General features: G+C 43.0%; 1 protein-coding gene across 4 annotated transcripts in view; it reads left to right on the top strand.

Moving 5' to 3' along the window:
• Positions 1 to 24,501, top strand: part of AFAP1 (actin filament associated protein 1) — a 156,916-nt gene that overhangs the window by 84,599 nt on the left and 47,816 nt on the right. For all 4 annotated transcript variants that reach the window (XM_060106427.1, XM_060106401.1, XM_060106419.1 and 1 more), the window contains exons 6-8: positions 1,452 to 1,631; positions 18,082 to 18,177; positions 21,400 to 21,481. In XM_060106427.1, coding sequence (XP_059962410.1) covers positions 1,452 to 1,631; positions 18,082 to 18,177; positions 21,400 to 21,481 — 358 coding nt within the window. The remainder of the gene's footprint in view (positions 1 to 1,451; positions 1,632 to 18,081; positions 18,178 to 21,399; positions 21,482 to 24,501) is intronic.

Here is a 24,501-nt window from a genome sequence, read left to right as displayed (position 1 = left end):
AATTAATTAATTAAAAAAAAAATTTCCTTTCCAATTCCTTCTACTGTTAGTTCCCTTTTCACTTTTTTTTTTGCACATACCAAGAATGTGAAAAGTCTGGTAAATGGTAAACATTCATAGCAACCTGAGATTAGTTGTTTTTGGTGTATTTTTTTCTTCGTTTTTAGGCAGGGTGGCCATCAGTTTTACTTCTTAAAAAAGTGGGTATCTTCCATACCCGTGCCATTTAGGAGCCAAGGTCTTAGAACTGTAAAACAGGAAAGGGCTCTAGAAATCATTTCTGAAAAGAAGTATCTGTTCTTTCATTCCTTCATCAGTAGATGGATTAGGGTCCTGGGTGCAGGCTCTGCACTCACAAAGTTTGGGGCTAGAGCCCTGGCTGTGCCACTGTTCAGGATGCCTGATTTTGGACTAGTTTCCCAACCACTGGAACCTCAATTTCCTAATCTGCAAAATGGACAAGCGTGATGATTAAATGATGTATGAAATGCCTCATATAAGGTACACACTCAATATTTGGTAGCCGCTGTTATTGTTGCTAATTATTTAATAATAATGTAATTCAATAAAATAATAATAAAAACAGCAATAAATCATTTCACAAAAAAGGAAGCAGGCTCAGAAAGCTTAAACAACTTGTGGGAACCCAGATTAAATTAGTAACAGAGCTGGGACCCAGATACCTGAACTCTTAGCCCATGTATTGCCATTACGGGGTGTGCTTTTGGTCCCCAGTAATGCAGTGAACCCAAGGCAGGAGGGGAAGCCTTTAGACAAAGATCTGGTGTGAGAATCTAGATCAAGCGAGAGTGATAGGGACTCAGCGTCAGTGTCGCCACAGCACTGAAAGCTCTAGGGTGAATGTCAGTGATGCAAACGGAGCAGCATGCGTTTTGGACCCTCTACTCAACCAGAAAGCACAGCTTTGCAGACATTTTTGGCCGTTATATGTTGATACATATACTCTTCATAAAATCATTCACCTGTCTTTCAGAAGGAGGATAGGGATGGGATAGGAGGACACCAAACAACATAGGTTGTGGAGTAAAGTATCCAAGGTCCTGTCTGCCCACATTAGGGTGGCAGCGCCATTTCAGCAAATCTAGTATATTCGTGTCGCTTAATGGGGAAGCTCCACTAGAACATAAGCTCCATCAGAGCAGGGACTTTGTTTCCCACCGAGTCATCTCCTGGGTGCTTGGTAAATTCTGCTGAATTAATGAGCAGATGGTTTTGCATGTATGTGGAGGGGAGGTGTCGGTGTGGAGCGGTGCTCTGTATGTGAGTCTCAGTGTGTGCAGGTCGCTCTTCCAGTCTCTGAGTATCTCCACCCTTCAGTCGGACCTCCAGGTGCTTCGCCAGTACTCCTGTTTTCATTGTGCTGGAGTTTTATCAGTGTTTCTGCTTGGACTTCCTTACAGCCTAACTTTGATTTCTCCTGTTCAATGCAGTGCTACAAAAGTTCCAAGGACCAGCAGCCCCAGATGGAACTGCCGCTCCAAGGCTGCAACATTACATACATCCCAAAAGACAGCAAAAAGAAGAAGCACGAATTGAAAATTACTCAGCAGGGCACAGACCCACTAGTTCTTGCTGTCCAGAGCAAGGAGCAGGCCGAACAGTGGCTGAAGGTAACTTGTTGCTTTTGTTTCTGAGACATTTTCTTTCCGAAACCTCTTTCTGAGATCTGTTGTATTGAGTTTGTAATTTTTTCCAAGCGTAGGCAAACAATGGATTAACCTGAATAGTTTTGTCTTTGATAGTGGAATATTCTTATTACTTTGAGGTTAATCACTTTAAATTTTGTCTTCAAAAGGCAATATACCCCCTGTTTACAGGCTGCTTCTAGAGCTTTCTCTTTTTTATTTTTTAACATCTTTATTGGAATATAATTGCTTTACATTGTTTTGTTAGTTGCTGCTGTATAACAAAGTGAATCAGCTATACGTATACATATATCCCCATATCTCCTCCCTCTTGCGTCTCCCTCCCACCCGCCCCATCCCACCCCTCTAGGTGGTCACAAAACACCAAGCTGATCTCCCTGTGCTATGCAGCTGCTTCCCACTAGCTATCTATTTTACATTTGGCGCTGTGTATATGTCCATGCCACTCTCTCACTTTGTCACAGCTTACCCTTCCTCCTCCCTATGCCCTCAAGTCCATTCTCTACGTCTGCATCTTTATTCCTGTCCTGCCCCTAGGTTCTTCAGAACCCTTTTTTTTTTTAGGTTCCATATGTATGTGTTAGCAGACGGTATTTGTTTTTCTCTTTCTGACTTACTTCACTCTGTATGACAGACTCTAGGTCTATCCACCTCACTACAAATAAATCAGTTTCGTTTCTTTTTATGGCTGAGTAATATTCCATTTTATATACGTGCCACATCTTCTTTATCCATTCATCTGTCGATGGACACTTAGGTTGCTTCCATGTCCTGGATATTGTAAATAGTGCTACAATGAACAATGTGGTATGTGACTTTTTAAATTATGGTTTTCTCATGGTATATGCCCAGTAGTGGGATTGCTGGGTCATATGGTAGTTCTATTTTTAGTTTTTTAAGGAACCTCCATACTGTTCTCCATAGTGGCTGTATCAGTTTACATTCCCAGTGCAAGAGGGTTCCCTTTTCTCCACACCCTCTCCAGCATTTATTGTTTGTAGAGTTTTTGATGATGGCCATTCTGGCCAGTGTGATGTGATACCTCATTGTAGTTTTGATTTGCATTTCTCTAATGATTAGTGATGTTGAGCATCCTTTCATGTGTTTGTTGGCAATCTATGTATCTTCTTTGGAGAAATGTCTACAAAGCTACAGTAATCAAGACAATATGGTACTGGCACAAAAACAGAAGTATAGATCAATGGAACAGGATAGAAAGCCCAGAGATAAACCCACGCACATATGGTCACCTTATCTTTGATAAAGGAGGCAAGAATATACAATAGAGAAAAGACAGCCTCTTCAATAAGTGGTGCTGGGAAAACTGGACAGCTACATGTGAAAGAATGAAATTAGAACACTCCCTAACACCATATACAAAAATAAACTCAAAATGGATTAAAGGCCTAAATGTAAGGCCAGACACTATAAAACTCTTAGAGGAAGACACAGGCAGAACACTCTATGACATAAATCACAGCAAGATCCTTTTTATTTTTTAATTTTTATTTATTTATTTATTTTTATTTGTTTTTTTTGCGGTACGCGGGCCTCTCACTGTTGTGGCCTCTCCCGTTGCGGAGCACAGGCTCCGGACGCGCAGGCTTAGCGGCCATGGCTCACAGGCCCAGCCACTCCGCGGCACGTGGGATCTTCCCAGACCGGGGCACGAACCCGTGTCCCCTGCATCGGCAGGTGGACTCTCAACCACTGCGCCACCAGGGAAGCCCGCAAGATCCTTTTTGATCCACCTCCTAGAGAAATGGAAATAAAAACAAAAATAAACAAATGGGACCTAATGAAACTTAAAAGCTTTTGCACAGCAAAGGAAACCATAACCAAGACGAAAAGACAACCCTCAGAATGGGAGGAAATATTTGCAAACGAAGCAGCTGACAAATGATTAATCTCCAAAGTATACAAGCAGCTCATGTAGGTCAATATCAAAAAAACAAACAACCCAATCCAAAAATGGGCAGAAGACCTAAATAGACATTTCTCCAAGGAGGATAGAGCTTTCTCTTTTTTTTTTTTTTGCGGTACGTGAGCCTCTCACTGTTGTGGCCTCTCCCATTGCAGAGCACAGGCTCTGGACGTGCAGGCTCAGCGGCTCTGTGGCATGTGGGATCCTCCCGGACCGGGGCACGAACCCGCGTTCCCTGCATCGGCAGGCGGACTCTCAACCACTGTGCCACCAGGGAAGCCCGTCAGTTCTTTTTTATTTATTCTGCTTGGGATTCCCTGGGACTTTTAAATCTGTGGATTGGTATTTTTCTGTTTTAGAAAAAATTTTCAGCCATTTCCCTTAAAATATAACTTTGCCTCATTTCCTCCTCTCCCCCAACTAATTTAAATATATGTTAGACTTTTTCACTATATTCCACTTTCATCTTCTCTTTGTGTTTTACTATCCTTTTTTTCCCTTTAGTCTGGTTAATTTTTTCTTGTTACTTTCCAGCTCGCTATGTCTCTCTTTAGCTGTATCTAAGCTGCTGTTAAGTTTGTTCCCGTTCACTGGATCCTTAATTTTGTTTATGGTAGTTTCCAGTTCTTGAATTTCTAGTTGTTTCTCCTTAGGAATGTTTGTTTGGCTTTTCTCTCCAATAACAAGCACATAACAGACATAATTGTTTTTTTGGTTTTTTGGTTTTTTTTTGTGGTACGCGGGTCTCTCACTGTTGTGGCCTCTCCCATTGTGGAGCACAGGCTCCGGACGCGCAGGCTCAGCGGCCATGGCTCATGGGCCCAGCCGCTCCACAGCATGTGGGATCCTCCCGGACTGGGGCACGAACCCACGTCCCCTGCATCAGCAGGCGGACTCTCAACCACTGCGCCACCAGGGAAGCCCGACATAATTGTTTTGACAGTGGTTTTGGTTGAGTTTGGACCTGGTTCTATTATCTGTTGTGCCTTTTCTTGTTCATGTCATTTTGTCTTCTTGCATGCCAGGTTATCTAATGATCATGCTGGGCATTATATTTGGAAAAAAATTATTATAATTATTTTTAATAACAGCTTATTGAAGTATAATTCACATTTCATGCAATTCATCCTTTTAACATATGATTCAGTGGTTTTTAGTATATTCACGGAGTTGTGCAACTATCACCATAATCTAATTTTAGAACATTTTCATGAACCCAAAGAGAAAAACTGTCCTCACTATGCTAGCAGTCATTTCCCCCACCCCCAGCCCCAGACAACCACTCATCTGCTTTCTGTCCCTACAGATTTGCCAACGCACTCGTACAACATATGTCCTTTTGTGACTGTCTTCTTTTACTTAGCATAATGTTCTCAAGGTTCATCCATGTTGTATATGTATTAATATCTCATTCCTTTTTATGGCTTTTTGTGTCATTTCTTAGAAACCATTGTTTAATCCTAGGCCTTAAGATTTACACCTATATTTTCTTGTAATAGCTTTATAGTGTTAGCTCATAAATTTAGTCTGTGATCCATTTTGATGTAGTCTTTGCTTGTAGTGTGAGGTAGGGGTCCAATTTCATTCTTTTTCTTGTGGGTAGCTAGTTGTCCCTATAGAAATAATTTGATTCTCAGCACAGTGCTTTTTTCTATCCAAGAGCATTTGCCTATGCCACATGCTTGAGGGGGCAGTAGGTCTCCAAAATCAGTTTAATTTAACTTCAGAGCTTGAGATTTTCAGAGCCATCCAGGTGACTTGAAGTCAGCCTGCAGTCCATTCAACAGCAGGCTTATTTTTATTTCAGTCTTACTCTAGCTCCTAATCTTGGGGCCCTAATATTAAGTGTGAGGGTTTTGCCAGGGGCCTCATCCTTGGTGAGCCCTGGCCTCCAGCTTTCGGTCCCTATTCCGCCAGAGCTGTCAGAGTGCTACCTGGCTTCTTGGCTACCTCCTCTGGGGGGTATCAAAGGCAGTCCTGGCTGCTGGGCTACTTCTCCGGATTCCCATAGACTTTTGGATCATGACCAGGTAATTCCACACTATGATAATAGCTCTTTCTTGCTCTTGGGAAGATGCTGTGTATATTTCATCTTGCTTTCCTCATTGTCTTTATCAGGAGAATTGGTCCAAACCTTCTAGTCCATCATTGCCTGCTAGTACTTGCTTTGAAAAACCAGTTGGGAGTGGGTGGGAAAGCCTGATGAGACATTTTATAACAATGGTTCTTGTAACATGCCAGCATCCTTTAAACTTTGAGCCTCACTTCCCTCTCATCCCCCAGGAAAGTATAAGGGTCAGACTCTGTGATGACAACAATGATTGTTTCTGTTGGGGCAGAACACATAGATGTGGCTTTTCTCATCTCTGTAATTTGGGAAATGGAGCAGAGCATTTCTTTTTTTTTTTTTTTTTTTTTCGGTACGCAGGCCTCTCACTGTTGTGGCCTCTCCCATTGCGGAGCACAGGCTCCAGACGTGCAGGCTCAGCGGCCATGGCTCACGGGCCCAGCCGCTCCACGGCATGTGGGATCTTCCCGGACCGGGGCACGAACCCGTGTCCCCTGCATCGGCAGGCGGACTCTCAACCACTGCGCCACCAGGGAAGCCCGAGCATTTTTTTTTAATGGGAGTCCTGTGATCCGGAGTTTCTGCTGCTGAGCTTGCTTAGCCTTCCAGACACAGAATCTTAATACGTTACATGTCAACCACTGGTGTTACCAAAGTACTTTTCCATCATTATTATCTCTTAATTCTCAAAACAGCTGCCTGAAAAAGGTGTTACTATTGGCCATTTCATTTTACAGGTGAGATACCAAGTCTTAGGTAGACGGGATGTCACAGTGATCAACCAGTGATGGAGCCAGGAGTCGACCTCTGAATTTCCTGGCTTCCTTTTCATTTTCATTCTGCTGGGCCATCTTGACAGTTTGCCATTTTCTCTTTTTATTCCTCACTTCTAGGTTCTTAGCACCATTCCTTCAGTAAGGAGGGAAAGAATGAGGAAATAAACGAGGAGCCTTATATATGATTCTGTTTTCTTCACCTGGTCCCACTCTTGGTTACCTGTATCTGGCCTTCTGCATTTTTGTGTTTACCTGTTCCCTAGTGGAGAACCCAAGAAAGGACACTCTGAAACCTAAGCTTTCTTCTCTTTTCCATCTGTTCTCACAGTTTGTTGAGTATTTTATGCATACTAAAGAGTAGCTCCCTTGTTAATGATATTGGTCTAACATGAAGTCACCTAGCGTTCACTGGGTTTTACTGTTTCATTGGGAAATAGCAATAAGCGGACAGTGCAGCTCACAAATAGACAAAGACAAAACTTTTTCAAGATGTCAGGTGCTGATGGAGTGAAATAGTCTTACACCTTATTTCAGCAGATGTGAGATACAGATCACAGGCACTTAGCTAATTATAGAATGATGACTCTGTCAATGGGAGCTTAACTGCAAAAACTTTTTAGCATTTGCTGATATTGCTTTAAAAAGAAGTAAATACTTGGTAAATTATCTTTTTCTAAAGGGTTTAAATTGATTAATTACTCCACTTAATGTTTGTGCTTTACTTCCATTGCATATTGTAATACAAGAACCTAAGAAGTCTTGATTAGAAATGGAAGTCTGATGACAAAACTACTTTCAATCAATCAGTTACAGAATTTTAGTTTTTTAAAATCAGCAGAGACCTGAGATGTTTTAGTTTAGTTTCATCCAGATATTGTTGTTAGATTGGCTGCCTTATCAGAATCAACTGGAAATTAAAAAAAAAAAAACACCAAAAAACAACCCTAATCCTAATCTCTAATGATTAGATTCATTTGGGACCTAAGAATTTTTTTCCTTTTTACTTTATATCTTTTACCCTTTTTAAGATCCAAAAGGCCACAGATGTAATTGAAACATGCCTGCCCTATTAATTCTCTCTCCCTCGATTGTGTCTTTTTATTCTTTTTGAACCATTTATAAGGGCTTTATCATTAGTAAAGATGTTAATCATTAAAAATAAAAATTCTCTCCCTCTTCCAAGGTTACTTGTATCTTGAATTTGTATCTTGAAGTTATTGTATTATTTATTGTATTATTGTTACCTGTATCTTGAATTTATTATTATCTAGGTATACTTTAGAAATACTTTTTACTTACAATGTCTGTACTCATAAACAAGAAATGATATTATTTTTCATGTTTAAAATTTCCATGTAAATGGCTTCAAACTGCACGTGTTCTGCAGCCTGCTTTTTTCACTCATTCATTTGCTTGCGCCCTCTCACTGTCACAGGCAGTGTTCAGTGAGCATTCTCGTGCGGGTCACCTGGTCTCGGTGTCCTGGTTTCTCTAGGATGGAGACCGTATATTGGAATTGCTGGTGTTGATATGTGCACATCTTCAACATTACTAGAGCCTCACAAATTGTTCTCCAAGGTTGTTTGTACAGTTGTCCTTCTACCAGCAATGTGTGAGAGCAATCACTTTGTATGTCTCCTTTGAGTTTCTTTGTACCTATGCAGCAAATAGAAATGCAAATTTCAATACCCATCCCCCCACCCTCATAAAAATTCTGCATCTTGTTTTTTTTTCCTAAATAGAGTATCTTGGAGATTTTTTTTCTCCAAGTTAGAGAATAGAGCACTTTTTCTCTTTTATAATACATAGCATTTCATTTTATAAATAGAATATACTTAAAAAAAACCTTCTATTTTTGGATATTGGGTTGTTGTCATTCTTTTGATGTGACAGGGAGTTCTATAATGTTAATCCTGTGCCCACATCATCTCACAGTTTTGCTAGTCTGTAGACTGCATTTCCAAATAGAGGAATTGTTTGCATGAAGGTTATAAGCAATTGTAATTTTGAGATACAGTTGAATCACTTTGTAGGTTTACCAGTTTACCTTCCCACCAACAGTATGTGAGTGCGTTTCCCCCCAACAGTGTGTGAGTGCCTTTTCCTCCCAAAAGCATGTGAGTGCCTTTTCCCGCTACTGTCCTGCCAGCAGCCTGTGTTATCAACTTTTGAATTTTTTCCAGCCTGATAAGGGAAAATGATATCTCATCTAGTTTTAATCTGCATTTCTCTCATTATGAGTGACATTGAGCATCTTTTTGTAGGGTTCAAGAGCCTATGGCTGTATTACTGTTTCCGTGAACTGTCTGTTTATATCCTTTGCCCTTTTTGTAGATATTCTGCTCAGAAATCTATTTTTAAGGAACTTCCCAATGCCCGAGGCCAAGCCAGGTTTGGTAATCACAGCTCTAGCTCAGCCTGCTCATTTCCACTTGGATAAAAGTCCTCATGGAAGAGAGCATTTGAGAGCAAGTAAGTGTTTCTGCAGGCAGATAGGCTGTTAAGGTAAATGGCATTCCACAGCCATTTTCACTAAAGTTTTATTTGACTCTTATAACTGCTTCTGAAATTCATTATAATAATTATAAAGGAGCTGGGAAGGAGAAGGTGGTGAGCCAGCACCGTGTAGAAAGACAGTGTCGCTAGAGCTCAGACCGGAGTCCAATGCTGGGTTCTGACCTCAGCTCTGCCAGTCACTCGCTGAGTGTCTTAGATGAGCTACTTGACTTCTCCGTGCCTCAGTTTTCTCATCTATGAAAATGCGAGGGGTTGAAAGTAGTGTCTGCTTTTTAGAGTTGTTGTGAGGCTGCAACCATGTTAAGATATAAAGTGTTTAGAAGAGCACCTCACCTGTATGAGCACATATGTAAGTGCAAGCTGCTATTATTGGTGGTGTTAATAAACATACAAGCTCCTGTTGAAATCTGTTTGGAAATCAAGATGACAGCAGGATGTTTTTAGGGGCCAGAGCTACGAGTGTTCACATCCCTTCCTCCCATCCTCCTTTGCCCAGACCTGCAAGGAGTCTGGGAAACATCTTCCTATGTGCCCATAGAGAGGAAACCATGTGCCAATCATCTGCCATATACCCTATTGCAAATAAATTAATAAACATCCCAAAACAACTCTTAAAGGTCTATACCAAAGAGAATGTTTAAGGGAAATTGGCTGCACTGTAGACACCACTGTCCTTTTCTAATGAGAATCCGTGAGAGTCCTAATGCTGACCTTGGTAAATTGCATCCGTCCTTTTCTTGCTTTTTCCCCCCACTCCCTGCTGGGTAATGTAGGGGTTTTACAGCACCTCCTGATTTCAAGCAGTTTTAGAGGAATACAGTTGAAAAGAGTTTTCACCATGATTTAATGTGCTAGGAGAGTATCGTTGTGGTTTTGCCAGACTTCTCAAGGAGGATCACAAACAAGTTTATTGTATACTTTAGCTCATAGAACCTGACCCTGTGTGTCCTTGAAAAAAGGTTGATCTTAGTTCCCTGACCAGGGATCAAACCTGTTCCCCCTGCAGTGGAAGAGTCTTAACCACTGGACTGCCAGGCAAGTCCCAAGAAAGGTCTTTCGTATTCTCCCAGGCATCTCCCCTTACTTTGTTTCTTCCTGAAGAAGGGCCTCCATGTAGTGTCATCATTTCCTTTCACCCTAAAGAAATTATTAAAATAAAATGATTTCTTATAGAGCAGACCTTCTAGAAATAACTCCTTTCAGCTTTTTTGTTTGTTTTTTTCTTCTCCTTTCAGCTTTGACTAGAAATGTCTTTATTTCACCTTAACTTGTGGTGAGAAGTTAGCCATCACTTGTATCAATTGTGCCTTTGAATGTGATGTGTCATTTTTTTTTTTTTTGTGGCTCCCTTTAAGATTTGCTTTTTCAATCTTTGGTTTTCAGCAGTTGACTGTGAGGTGTCTGGGTGTGGCTCTATAGGTTTTTATCTTTCTCAGAGTCTTTTTTGGTTCTGTGGGTTGATGTCTTTCATCAGTTTTGGACCGTTTTTGGCCATTATCTCTTCAAATATTTTTCTGGCTCACTTTTTCTCTCCTCTCCTTTTAAAATTTGTTGGTACATGTTAGGTCATTTGGAATATCCCATGGATTTTGGATTCTCTGTTCTGTTTTTCTTCACTCTTCCGTGTGTTTCAGTTTGGGTGGATACTTTAGATTTACCCATCCTCAAGTTTACTGGTCCTTTCCTCCTCTGTGTCCAGTGTGCCCTTAAGCCCCTCTTATGAATTATTCTTTTGTGACATCCTATTTTTCATTTCTAGCATTTTTCTTTTGCTTTTTTAAAAAAAATAGTTTCTGTCTCTCTTCTGATATTCCCTATCTCTTCACACATGTCTTAATGCCTTTTTCACAATCTGTTTTGACTTCCTATCATAGTTATTTTAAAGTCTTTTGTAATGCTGATGTTTGGATCATCTCTAGGACTGTTTCTATTGAATTTGTCTCATGAGTTTACATTGTATTCCATCTGCTTTGTGTAAAAGAACAGTAGAGACTGAAGTAATTACTGTTTCCTCCAGAAAAAGGTGTGCCGCTTCTCCCGTCTGCTGCTCATAGGTGGGCTGCCTCTGTCTCACTAGTTGAGGCAGATCTGGACTGGGCTGCAGCTTTACTTTGATTCACTTTGCTATTGCCTTCACATGGTTTCAGGGCTGGATCTGGAATTTTCCGTCAGCGTGGCTCAGGTTCTGAGCTGTGGTGGAAGTCTGGAGGTCTCTGTGTGCTACAGACACATGGTAGCTTTCTGGACCAGCTTGGTTTTCTTTTTGGCCTGATGCTGGCCAGCTCTTTGGTTTGCTGGGGTATTCTCTCTGTTCTCTCTGAAAAATTCTCTCTGAATTTTTTTTTAGAGCTCACCCACCTTGTTTTAGTTTTCAAGGTGAGAGTGGTGGCCTGCGTGCCTTTCTATGTGGCAACCAGAAGTCAAGATACCATGTGCTGCCCTTTTTTCTTCATCAGTCTTGCCAGAAGTTTATCCATCTTATTAGTTCTTCCAAAAAAACGAAATTTTTCCTCTGTTGATTTTTCTCTATAGTACTACTGTTTTCTATTTTATTAAGTTCTCCTCTTCTTTCACTTTGTTTTGGCTTAATTTTCTGTAATTATCCCAACTTCTTGAATTGTGTACTTAGATAATTGATTGTTAGCCCTTTCCGTGTGTGTGTGTGTGTGTGTGTGTATGGATTTAAAGCTATGCATTTCCCTCTAAGTACAGTTTTAGCTGCATCCTCTATTTTGATTTTTTGTGTGTGTGTTTTTATCATTCAGTTTAATGGGTTTTTGTTTTGTTTTTTGGCTGCAGTGGGTCTTTGTTACTGAGCGTGGGCTTTCTCTAGTTGCAGCGAGTGGGGACTGCTCTTCGTGGCGGTGTGTGGGCTTCTCATTGCAGTGGCTTCTCTTATTGCAGAGCACAGGCTCTAGGCACACAGGCTTCAGTAGTTGTGGCACGTGGGCTCTAGAGCATAGGCGCAGTAGCTGTGGCACACAGGTTTAGTTGCTCCACAGCACATGGGATCTTCCCAGACCAGGAATTGAATCCGTGTCCCTTGCATTGGCAGGTCGATTCTTAACCACTGCACCACCAGGGAAGTCCCCTATCATTCAATTTAAAATATTTCCTAATTTCTGTTGTGATTCCCTTTTTAACTAATGGTTTATTTGGGAATATATTGCTTAGTTTCCAAGTATTCAGTGATTTTTAAAAAAATTATCTGATTGTTTTACATTTCTAGTTTAATTCCACTCTAGTCACAGAACTTTATATGGTTTCACAAAGTAGAAATTTATAGACTTGATTTATTGCTCAACATGTAGTCAGTTTTGGTAAGTGTTCAGTGTCTACTTGTAAGGAATGTGTATTATGCATTTGCTTGGTGTACTCTTCTATATATGGTTGTTAGATCACAGTCATTAATTGTCATGTTCAAATCTTCTATATCCTTACTAATTTATTTATTTGTTTTATCAGTTACTCAAAGGGAGAGATGTGGGAATATCTACCACTTTGATTATGAATTTATCTATGTCTTTTTTATTTCTGTTAATTTTTGCTTAATATTTTTGAGACTATGTTATTTGTTGCATACAAAATTTAAATGGTTATGTTTACTGGTAGTTAAAACCTGAAATGTCCCTCTTCCTCTCAGTGTTTTTTGCCTTAAAGACTTACTCTCTGATTAATCTGTAGATTAATTATCTTCCTTAGTGGTACCTTTTGATGAACAGGAATTGTTAAATCTGAAATCTGGTGTATCAGTCTTTACTTCTGTAGTCAGTACTTTTTGCATCCTGCCCACCGCCCCACCCCACCCCCCCAAATTTTAGCATATTCCAAGTCACCAAGATAGAACCTGTATTTTCTTCCAGAATTTTACTGGCTCAGTCTTTACATTTAGGTCTCTGATTCATGCATATTGGTTTTCATGTACAGGATGAGATATGGGAGTCAAGATTCATTTCCTTCCATATGCATAGTCAGTTGTTTTAGTACCATTGAAATGAACTTAATTGCCGCAGTTGGAAATCAGTTGATTGTGTTACATGTGGGTCCTTTTCTGGGCTCCTTCTTCTGTTTCATTCGTCTGTTTGTATATCCTCATGTCAACGCCACATTGTCTTGATTGCTGCAGCTTTAGAGACAGCCTTGAAATCAGCTAGTATGTGGCTTCCAACTTTTTTTCCCTAAATGATTAAAAACTTTGAAATCATAGTTTTATGTGGAAGAAGTCAATGCTGTCATCATGTTTTTTTTTTATTTCACCTTGTCAAGGCCACATCTTTATGACTGAAGTAGATTCTTCTTCTTAAAGAACTATCATAAAAGAAACAACCCTTCTTTACCTTGATGATAGCGTGTTAGAGTGACAGAAGATTGAATGAAAAGTCTGGAAATCTGGAGTGTATTCTGAGAATGCCTTTAACTCATTATGATATTTTTGGTCAGAAAACTCTTTCCCATTTATCTATCAAGTGGAAATAATACTGTTCAGAATGGTCAAAAAGCTAGAATGAAAAAGTTCTATAAATGCACTCTTAGAACTGTAACAAACAGTTGAAATTTGTGATTTATTAGTATCACATCTTAGGATTCCTTCTGTGAAAATTCTAACGACTCTCTGTCATGAATTGCTTTGTGAAACAGATGCCAAGTCTTTTATTCATATAAACTCCTCTTCTCCCATACTGTCCTAAACCTATTATCCAGGTGTTCAGTATTTCGAAACGTGGCTTCCGTGTAACGATTAAAGACCTTTTTGGTAAGTCACACACACTCCCGCTGTCAGGTATGAGAAGCCTGGGGCCTTTGTTGGGCCAGTACAGGACTTGACAGACACTTCTTCAAGGATCGTTACCAAATTTGTTTCTGTCCTTTTGGTCTGCAACTTCCATTACCAGCAGCTCTTGCCAAAGTTCACTCTCAGTGTGTGTGTGTGTACAGATGCTGAAAACATGAGCCATCTTGTTGGGGTCACTCGGAAGACAAGAGTCAATATTCCCAGAAATGGAGTGGTCAGATTTCCTTAAAAAATGTGCAGAGATTGTGTTTCTGGAGATGCAGGCTCAAGTTAAAAGCAAACAAAAATACCACAGAACATATAACAATTTGTATTTTGAGGGATTTGTGATTCTGAATTTGGATCCAGTTCTCTTAAATACGTATTAAACTTCTCACAGAACATGGCTCTTTCAAAAGAAGTATATTAGTATAAAAACCTCATTTGCAGCTATTTGAGAAATCGGGTGATAAACCTTTTATTTACTACTTCTGAATGAACTCTGCAGGGGCAATATGGCAATAAACAGCAATCAGAGAAGAAAGACAGTTCCATGAAGATAACCTGAAATAATCCAACCGTTTGATAAAACCCATGGAAAGAAAGACTGGTTTCTTTCATTGATCTTTTCAGCAGTGCCTTTCTCTGTACCTGGGATGTAATTACTATTATTAAATAGTCTCATGTTGCTGGGATACCATGAATAAGCCCACCTGGCCCCAGGCGTGCTGGGTCTCCTCTGGTCTACCGAATCCACCTCATTCTATTCTCTCCACGAGGAATTTCAGTTCTAGAAGGGAGAAACTAATAGGGAGGAAGGGGTATAGTTGATCTGTGTACAGCCTTGTAAGCATGCAGATATTTGGGTTGGCTTCATCAGGAAAGGCTTCTCAGAAGGGTGATTGCATTTCGTGAGTTGGCTTTGACGGCTCGGTAAGCTCCCCTGGCTTCAGAGCTTCAGAGATTCCTCAGTTCCCCAAACGTTTGTTTGCGGGAAAAACAGGACCTGATATGGGATGGGGGAGAGTGAAGGGAACAGTCCAGTGACCAGGACAGTGGGAGGAAGTTGGTGAGGCTGGGGTGTGTTGGTGCTGCAGGCATGGCTTTTAGCTGATGCTCTTTTTCTCTCTCTCTCTGTTCTTTTTTTATTATTAATTAATTAGTTAAATTTTTGGCTGCGTTGGGTCTTCGTTGCTGTGCACGGGCTTTCTCTAGTTGTGGCGAGCGGGGGCTACTCCTCATTGCTGCACGCGGGCTTCTCATTGTGGTGGCTTCTCTTGTTGCGGAGCACGGGCTCCAGGTGCGTGGGCACAGCAGTTGTGGCTCTCGAGCGCTAGAGCGCAGGCTCAGTCAGCAGTTATGGCGCACGGGCTTAGTTGCTCCATGGCATGTGGGATCTTCCCGGACAGGCCTCGAACCCGTATCCCCTGCATTGGCAGGCGGATTCTTAACCACTGCACCACCAGGGAAGCCCTCTCTCTCTTTTATTTTTTAAAACTTCCCCATCCCTGAGGATTTTAGGAATCTATGCAGAGGACTAGGGAAACTGTCACAAGGCTTTACTTTTCTCATTTGATGGCCTAGTCTCTTTCCTTCTGTTTTTCATTCACACCTTTTTTTTTTTTTTCTCATAGGGAATTTCAGGTCGAATTTATCTCTTCACTCCCTCCTCTTTTTCTTTCATCAAACTTTTTTTAGTCGCTGTTATGTGATAGACATTGGGGTTACCAGCCTAAGTGAGACAGAGTCCCTTCTCTCAAAATGAGCCCGGCTTGATAGAAGAAGCAGACCTGCAGGTCCAGGATGCCCGTGACCAGGGCCTGAGTGCAGTGCGTGGCCCGTGGAGGGGCAGCCGCGTTGTGTCCCATGCGGGAGGGTCCGAGCAGGCTTCCTGGTCACAGGGGGCCCAGGCTGCTCATGAAGGATGAGTCCCGTCCAGCCGAGAGGGGAGCACACCTTCTCCAGAAGATACCTGAGATCTGACTGGAGCTTCGTAGATCCTTCCCCCTTTGGAAAAGAGAAAAAAAAAAAAAAGGAAAGAAAAAAGACAACTGTGTTTTGCATAAAAGCTTTTGCCAGAGATAGGTTTCTGCAGGTAGTGTTTTGTGGGGTTTAGCCTTCTAGTGTGAAACAAGGACCTCGAGAGCCTTAGCGGTGTGTCTACAATTGAATGCATTTTCGCGGGAAGAGAGCACACGTTGGCATCCTCGTTGAGCTGTCCCAGTGGGCGTCGCTTTCACACGTTCTGGGCAGAGATGGAGGCTCACAGCCTGGGTGGCTCAGCCATGCCTCTGGAGCTGGTGGTGGGACTGGGGTTTCAGCCCCAGCTCCCGTCAGATGCAAAAGCCCAGGAGTTTTCCATTGCATTATACTTGTTTCCAAGAGGGAAGAAAAAGTCTCATCCTTAGGTCAGATAAAAGTGTGCCTTGTCAACTGAAGGTTTGATAAACACAGGGGAGATGAGGGAATAAAGACCTGCTGCAAAAAAAGCAGCAGTGAAATTAGCATGAAACGCAAAATTGAGGGAACCTTTTCTGCTCGGAGACATTCAGGAGGTGCAGGTCACCTGGTTGGTATCACCTTTGCTTACGTTTTCACACCTCAGACTCAACAAGGAGAGGAACATTGCAGCAAGCTCTCTGGGTTTCTTCTTTTCCTTTTTTTCCTGTTTTATTCTGCAGCGTGGACCTCACTCTGTTGCTTTTTCATAAAGCAGCTGAGCAGCAGGATGGCTGGAAATACTGTCCCAGCCTCCTGTCCGTTCCTGGCTCCCATCCCAATCCCAGAGCAAGCCAAGGGAATCTGGATGTGTCTGCTGAGATCATATTGCAAAGTTACTACACAGATAGCTGGGGCTTTGGCATTGCTTTTTTATTTTTTTCTCAGAAGGCACTAGGGTTGAACCCAAATTGCAGCTTAGTTCCAAAAAGAATAGAAGACATTTTGAAAGCTTTGCCTGCTAGTTCTTCATTCACCAGAGTGTAAGTTGCACCAACCCGGGAGCTTGTCTGTCTTATTTGCTGCATGTCCCCAGTGATCAGAACCACGCCCAGCTCCTTGCAGGAGCTCAGGAAGGACGGAAGGGACAGTGGGTGGCCGCAGGGGTGGCCGTGATTGCCAGTAGTGCTGCAAGATGGTCCTGACGCCTGCGGGTCTGGGCCAGGATCCTTTCTGAGCTCTCAGCATAAACCGTACAGGTGCTGGCAGTGAAGATGGTGCTGGTGACGGCAGCCACCATGACTTCAGTGTACATGTGCAGGTGCTGCTGAGGCATCTTGCATACAGGGTCACGTTTTCTCTTCACTCAGCCATAAATACAAGGCAGGTCATGTTGATACACCTTCCTTTGCAGTGAGGATGCTGAGGTCAGAGAGGTGATGCCTCTTAGCCAGTACTGATGTGCTTGCCTCACAAAGCAGTCAGGAGCCTTCTCGGACTCCTACTGACACCTGCGCCGGCCTTCCTGCATCCTCCCCTGCTTCTCTAGAGCCCATCCCCCTCTTGTCTCTGCAGAGTCCTTCCTCTGCTCAGCTCCTCCCTAGGTATCCCCTCTGGCCATGCCCACCCCCTCCCTCCCTCCTGCTCCCTCTTCTTGGAGGTGAGCTCTTCTGGTTTGCTTCTGACTTCCCTGTCCATTGCAACTCTTCCAGCTGCTTCTCTCCTTTGGCTCCACCCCGTGTACTGACCGGCTCGAGGTCTTCTCCTGGGTCTCCGTCCTGCTTTGTCTCATCCTTCCCCCATTGGCTCATTCCATCCACGGCCATAAGCATCAGCCTGTTGACAGTGATCCCCTGGCTCCTGCTGGCCTCTGCCAGCCCATCTCCTGGCCTGTGGTACTCTGGGTCTTCCGTAAACTCTTCACATCCACCACAGGGCCTTGCACCTTGTCCCCTCTGCCTAGAACCCTTTCCGCCGGTTCTTCATGTGGCTGCATCCTTCTGGTCATTGAGCTCAGCTGTCAGCTTACGTGTCATCCCAGGAAGGCCTCTCTTGATCTAAATCAGCCACTCCTTTTTGTTAAAGACCCTCTTCTATTCTTTGTAGCGCTGACTGCTGTCTTACCTCCATTTTTTGGTGATATTCATTGTTTATCGTGGTATCTAACTTTTACTGGAGCGGAAGCCCCATGAGGGCAGGACTCTTACGTACACCGTTCTCTTCTGTATCCCAGAACCTCTGTCGGTACCAGGATGGGATAGACATTTGGTGAATGATGAGTGAAAGAATGAACAAACGAGTGCCTGGCATCCTGGAGCTTAAATCCAGATGCCTCTGACCCCTCGGAACTTTCCTACCGCACCTCCTGCCTCGGCTTGGACCCTTGTGTAACCATCTCTGCCCTTGTGCACTCACCACAGGTGGTCAGAGAGATCTACAGCGGCTGCAGCGGGCCAGCAGACTCGGAATGTCCTCCCCCCTCCAGCTCCCCGGTGCACAAGGCAGAACTGGAGAAGGTAAGGGGCGTGTTTCTTTCTAGGAATTAACCTTACAGTTAACTTGGGCCTTCCTCAAAGTTTTCATAACACCTCTGATATTTCAGCACTTCTGGTTGAAAAAAGAAAACAGGAAAAAAATAATGCAGCCCTGCTTCCTCTCTGCCTGCTCTGTACGAAGCTCAAGTTAGCTGTTTTACAGATGGCATGGTTAGTTTTATTCTTCCCAGCTGTAGATGCAGGAATGGCTGTAAAGGTGGCACAGGATTTAAGGTGATCAAGGTCACCTGCTGTTACACAGCGGCATGAGATCCACAGGCAGCTCTGTGTTCTTCTGGAATACAGCAGGCACTTCGTCAGTGCACCTTCCCAGAGGTTTCTTCCCAACAGACGGGTAACACTTCCTGTCCTTCTGTGCTCTGTACTTGGGCGCTGTGAGCACACAGCAGGTGGGCAGGGCTAGCCCTTCCTGCCAGAGCGCGTGAACCCGCCACTCCTGCTGTCTGTCCCTGACAGGGCTCTGTTTGCCTATATGTGCAGAGATCTCGTTTCCAGGAGATGCCTGGCTTCGTGCCCCACCGTGTTCTGTCGGTAGCCTCTGTCTCAGGAACTTTCTGAGCTCTCCCTGTTTGGCCCCTGCCCTACCAGTGATCAGATCCTTTTTTGTCTATTCTTGTTTTAGTCAGGGTTCTCCAGAGAAACAGAACCAGTGGGGTGTCTGTGTATGTATGTGTACACAAATTTTATGTATATTATAAAATATACATAAAATTTCAATAAAAATAAAATTCTACTTATAAAATTATATATGTAATATATATATGTAATCTCTCATATATACCGAGAGATTTATTATGAGGAATTGGCTCACAAGGTTATGGAGACAGGTGAGTCTAAAATCTGCATCATGGGGCCTTAGGCTGGAGACCTAGGAGAGCTGATGGCACAGGTGAAGTCTTCGGGAGGACGGCCCCCCACCACCCCTGGCTTGAGAGGCCCATTTTTAATTTTTTTAATTCAGACCTTCAACTGCTTGGGTGAGACCCACCTACACTGTGGAGGGCAATCTGCTTACTCAAAGTTCACCAATTTATTTTTTTATTTTTTTAAATTTATTTTATTTATTTATCTATTTATTTAGTTTTGGCTGTGTTGGGTCTTTGTTGCGGCGCGCGGGCTCTCTCTAGTTGCGGAGAGCCAGGGCTACTCTTTGTTGTGGTGCGCGGGCTTCTCATTGCAGTGGCTTCTCTTGTTGCAGAGCATGGGCTCTAGGCACGCGGGCTTCAGTAGTTGTGGCACGTGGGCTCAGTATTTGTGGCTTGCGGGCTCTAGAGCGCAGGCTCAGTAGTTGGGGTGCACGGGCTTAGTTGCTCCACGGCATGTGAGATCTTCCCGGACCAGGGCTCGAACCCATGTCCCCGAATTGGCAGGCGGATTCTTAACCACTGCACCACCAGGGAAGCCCCAAAGTTCACCAGTTCAAATGTTAGTTTCATCCACAAACACCCTCCAAGTTGACATATAAAGTTAACCTCACAACCCTTACCCTGATATTGTGACATAGCAGGCCTAGTTCTCTTTTTTCCTGATTGCAAAACTAATGCCTGCTCACTGCAGAAAATTTAGAAAGTAAAGAACCAGAAATAGGATGGATAAAGTCACTTAGGAGTCTAGAGCTCCTCTCAAAGCTCTGCATGTTTTTAAACCAGTTTTTTTCTATTCATGTGTTTCTTTTACAGTTTGGATAATCTGATGCATAAAATTTCTTATGCTGCTTTTTTCTTTTCAGTTAACCTTTATACTGTTAGCAGTTTTCCAGGTTTTTGAAAACATATAACATGCAACAAGCATGTTTGCATTTTCATCACCTGAATAATATCAAATTCATGTAACTCTATTATTTATATACCCCCCGACTAGGCTCTTTTTTTTCTTTTTTGAGTCGTGTAAAACAACCTGACACTTTTGTGTAAATCTTTGCTGCTTCTCTATTACCTGAGAGAAGATTCCTAGAAGCTGGCTTGCTAGACCAAAGGATAGAATTTTTAAAGATTTTGATTCATGGGACTAAACAAGTTACTTTCTAAAAGTTTGATCCTATTCTGTTTCTCATCAGCAATATGTCAGGGTTCTTCTTTCACCCATGCACACGGGAATTGGCAGTTCTCTTTTACTATCTTAGTTTCTAAGGTGGTATTGTTAGTGCCTGGCTGGACCTGTTGACCCAGATCCCAGGGGTGCTTCATGGCCTGAGAGCTGGGCTTTTAGTCCTTCTGTCACTGGAATGTGGCACATACTAGGGTCCCACTAAAGCCATAATCCTTTTACTTTGGCTCTTGCTGTTACTAGTGGGGTTTACTGGCACCTGCCTGCCATCTTGGCCCAGCACTGCCTGGACCTCTTATCACTAGGTGAGCGTGTGTGTCCCTGTGTTCTGGTATCATCTGGATATTTTGATTATCTCCCCACTGGCCGGTCTCTGTGGCCCTGGGGTGTAATTTGAGGCTCTGAGGAGGGGTGTTCTGGAGCCATTTCCTTCACTGTGACCCCACAGGGTCTCTGGTTGGAATGGAAGAGGTTCTGCTCAGAACTATGTTTCTTCTCCAGATACTAACCTAGAGTCCTAATTATGCTTCTCAAATCCATGTATTAGGATTAAAATAATTACAGGTATCCCTGTGCCCTTTGATGGCTTTGATAGTAACTCATCTCTCTGTGTATATTCTGACTGTATTGTTATGAGCAGATACTTGACACTCGCCCAGTTATTGGTGAATGCTGGGAGGAAATTAAATGAATGGTGTAGGATTTATTTCTGGAAGGATAATGTGGCTTGGTGAGGGGGAATATTTTATGTACTCCTAATATTTGGTTGGCCAAAAAGTTAGTTCTGGTTTTTCCGTAAGATGTTACGGAAAAACCCGAACAAATTTTTTGGCCAACCCAATATTTTTTTCAAAATTATTTGCAAGAAAAAGTGATTTGATTGAAACAAGCTTGGTTCTATATATAGCGTGTGTTAGTATAACCTCAGCAACTTTTTTCTTTTTTCTTTCGATGTTTTTAAAGCTGTTGTAGCAAACCAACCAGATAGTCCGTGTTATAGTTGAGCCCTGTCTCCAGATTATTAGGAATGTGGCCCACATTTTCTTTTGCTTTTGAGATGACTTTTGATTGATCCATGATGCATCACTTGGTCAGTGTGGCCATTGTAAGAATAACTTAATCTTTTGATCCTCACAGAAACTGTCTTCAGAGAGACCAAGCTCAGACGGGGAGGGTGTTACAGAAAATGGAATTGCTGTGTGTAACGGAAAAGAACAAGGTGAGTTCTGTTCGTGCCAAAAATATATAAACCAAAAAAAAAAAAAACACCCCAAAACAAAAGCACTGCAGCCAGGTCTGTAAACTCTGTATGGAAAATGTCCCCGGTAATTCAGTTATGCAGATGTTATCATTCTGTGTTACACTCGCACAAATCCAGAGAAACCCCCTTTGTTGATACTCCTCTTCCATGTCTTTCTTTCAGTCCTACCAAACACTGGCCTAGGTTTTCTCCTACTCTTTTGATATAGACCCTGCGTATATTTTAATTTATGACTTACAGCAGGTTACTTCCTCACCTGATTTATCACTGAGACAAATTTGCATTGAGGGGCCGCCAGCATCTTGCTTGGAGACGTGATTTTCAGGGAAAAGAGCTTTGGATGATGAGACCAGGAACCCACGTGCCCATCCCAACACTGCCTTTGCTGGAGAGCGAGATTGTGAGCAAGTTTTTCCTCTTTGGTGAGCCTCAGTTTCCGCATCCTTAAAATGAGGAGGCCAGACTCACAGATTTCTGATCTTTTTAAAAAAGATTGTCTGGGGCTTTCCTGGTGGCGCAGTGGTTGAGAGTCCCCCTGCCGTTGCAGGGGATGTGGGTTTGTGCCCCCGTCCGGGAGGATCCCACGTGCTGCAGAGCGGCTGGGCCCGTGAGCCATGGCCGCTGACCCTGCGTGTCCGGGGCCTGTGCTCTGCAACGGGAGAGGCCACAACAGTGAGAGGCCCGCGTACCGAAAAAAAAAAAAAATCTTTTTTAATTGTGGTAAAATACAGATAACATGGAATTTACTGTCTTAACCATTTTTAAGCCCAGTTCAGTGGCATTAAGTATCTTCACAGTGTTGTGCAGCTGTCCCCACCATGGGTCTCTAGAACTTTTCTCATCTTGTAAACTGCAGCTCTGTCCCCACGAAACACTAGCTCCCCATTCTCCCCTCCCCCTGCTCCTGGCAACTGCCATTCTACTTTCTGTCTCTATAATTTTTGATGACTCTAGGGACCTCATATAAACGGAATCCTATAGTATTTGTCTTTTTCGTGACTGGCTAATGTCACGTATTTCACTTGGCATCCTGTCCTCAGTGTTCATCTACATTGTAGCACGTGGTAGGATTTCCTTCCTTTTTAAGGCTGAATATTATTCCCTTGTGTGGATGGACCACATTTCATTTCTTTGTTTATCCAGTCATCCATTGATGGACACTTAGGTTGCTTCCACCTTTTGGCTATGGTGAATAGTGTTGCTATGGACATGGGGGTAAAAATACTGAATTCTTTTTTTTTTTTTAAGTCAGCTTTATAAAGGTGTAAATTACTTAGAGTCAAATTCACCCTTTTTGGTGTACGGTTCTTTGACAAACACAGGCATGTGACCTTCATCACAATCGAGATGTAGAACATTTCTGTCACCCCAAAATGTTCCCTGGCAACCACTGGCCTGTTTTCTGTCCTGTAAGTGGAATCATACAGGGTGCAACCTTCTGGGTCTGGCTTCTCTCACTCAGTGTATTGCATTTGGGGTGCGTCCACGTGGTGGGTCAGTAGTCTGTCCCTTTTCTAGGCTGAGAGGATTCCAGTGTGGATGGACCAGTTAGTTTATCCACTCCCCGACTGAAGAACAGCTGGGCTGCTTCCAGGTTTGAGTGGTTTACAAGTAAAGCTGTCGTAGACATCCACAAACAGGCTTTTGCGTGAACACGTTTTCATTTCTCTCGGCTGATAACTGCGGAGTGGGACTCTTGCGGTCATAGGCATTCATGTGCCTTCTCACCAGCCTTTTATTGTCATCTTTGTTTTGTTCTTTTCTTTTTCTTTTAGCCATCTTAATAGGTGTGTAGTGCTGTGTAGTTGTGACTTTAAAACACATTTCCCTATGACTAACAATGTTGAACATTTTTTAGTGTGCTTTTTTGCCAGCCATTTATTATCTTTGCATATTCTCATTGGATTTTTTTTTGTTCATACTGATTTCTGAGAATTCTTTATCTATTCTGAATGCAAGTCCTCTGTCACAGCAGTCCCCAGCCTTTTGGGCACCAGGGACCAGTTACATGGAAAACAATTTTTCCACGGACAGGGCCGGGCTGGGGGATGATCCAGGTGGTAATGCGAGTGATGGAGAGCAGCTGTAGATACAGATGAAGCTTCGCTTGTTGCCCACCGCTCACCTTCTCCTCTGCAGCCTGGTTCCCAACAGGCTGCGGACCGGTGCTGGCCCGCGGCCTGGGGGTTGGGGACCCCTGCTCTATCAGATGTCTTTTGCACACATCTTTTCCCAGTCTGTGGCTTGACTTCTAGTTTCCTGTGCAGCGTGTGGGCCCAGAGGAGGGGTGGAGTTAGTGGGTGGTGAGGAAGTTTTCCCTGTGCAAGGCCAGAAGCCTCTGTGCTTCCCAGGTGAGTAGTTCTGTCTGCTCAGCTCAATTGCACTCAGTCACCAGGGTGGTGCAGGCGTCTTCTGGCTCAGAGACACACAGAGGTCTCCTGGCCTTAAACCGAATAGCAATCCCGGCCGCTAAGAATCTTGGAGCCTAAATCATCTGGGCTATTGTGATATTTCAAGGTTCACGCCAGAGGGTCGTGATCTCTGCCTTGGCCCATGTGATTTTCTAACCCGGTTGTATCTTGAGTGTAATTTTAGTTCTTTCCATCGGAAGTTATTCAGTGGAAGGTATCATCTGTGTCTTCACAGGGCACATTATGTGTAATCAAAGCCAGGAAAGCTATCTTTAAGTTTTGCCCTGAAACAGAACAACATACAATCTGAGGGTTCCTGCTCAGACGCCGAGGCTCAGCGGGCATTGCTTTGGCTGGTCTCTTTTCTTGTTTGTGATTTCCTCTCCCAGTGTCCCTGCATGAAATTAGGTTCTACAGAATGATATATATATGTCTAGATATACAGGTAAGTGAATATGTCTGCATCTGATATTCTTCTGTTTCCTTTTAACAAGAGCAGCCTTCTGTGCTTTGTAAAGGTGACCTTGGTTCAAACACTTTTTGCCTGGCAGTGGTGCTTTGCCTATA

This window comes from Mesoplodon densirostris, chromosome 1, assembly GCF_025265405.1.
Source record: "Mesoplodon densirostris isolate mMesDen1 chromosome 1, mMesDen1 primary haplotype, whole genome shotgun sequence".
Classification (NCBI taxonomy): domain Eukaryota; kingdom Metazoa; phylum Chordata; class Mammalia; order Artiodactyla; family Ziphiidae; genus Mesoplodon; species Mesoplodon densirostris.
Note: the sequence above shows the minus strand (reverse complement) of the source record. Positions and strands in the feature narration are given on the sequence as shown.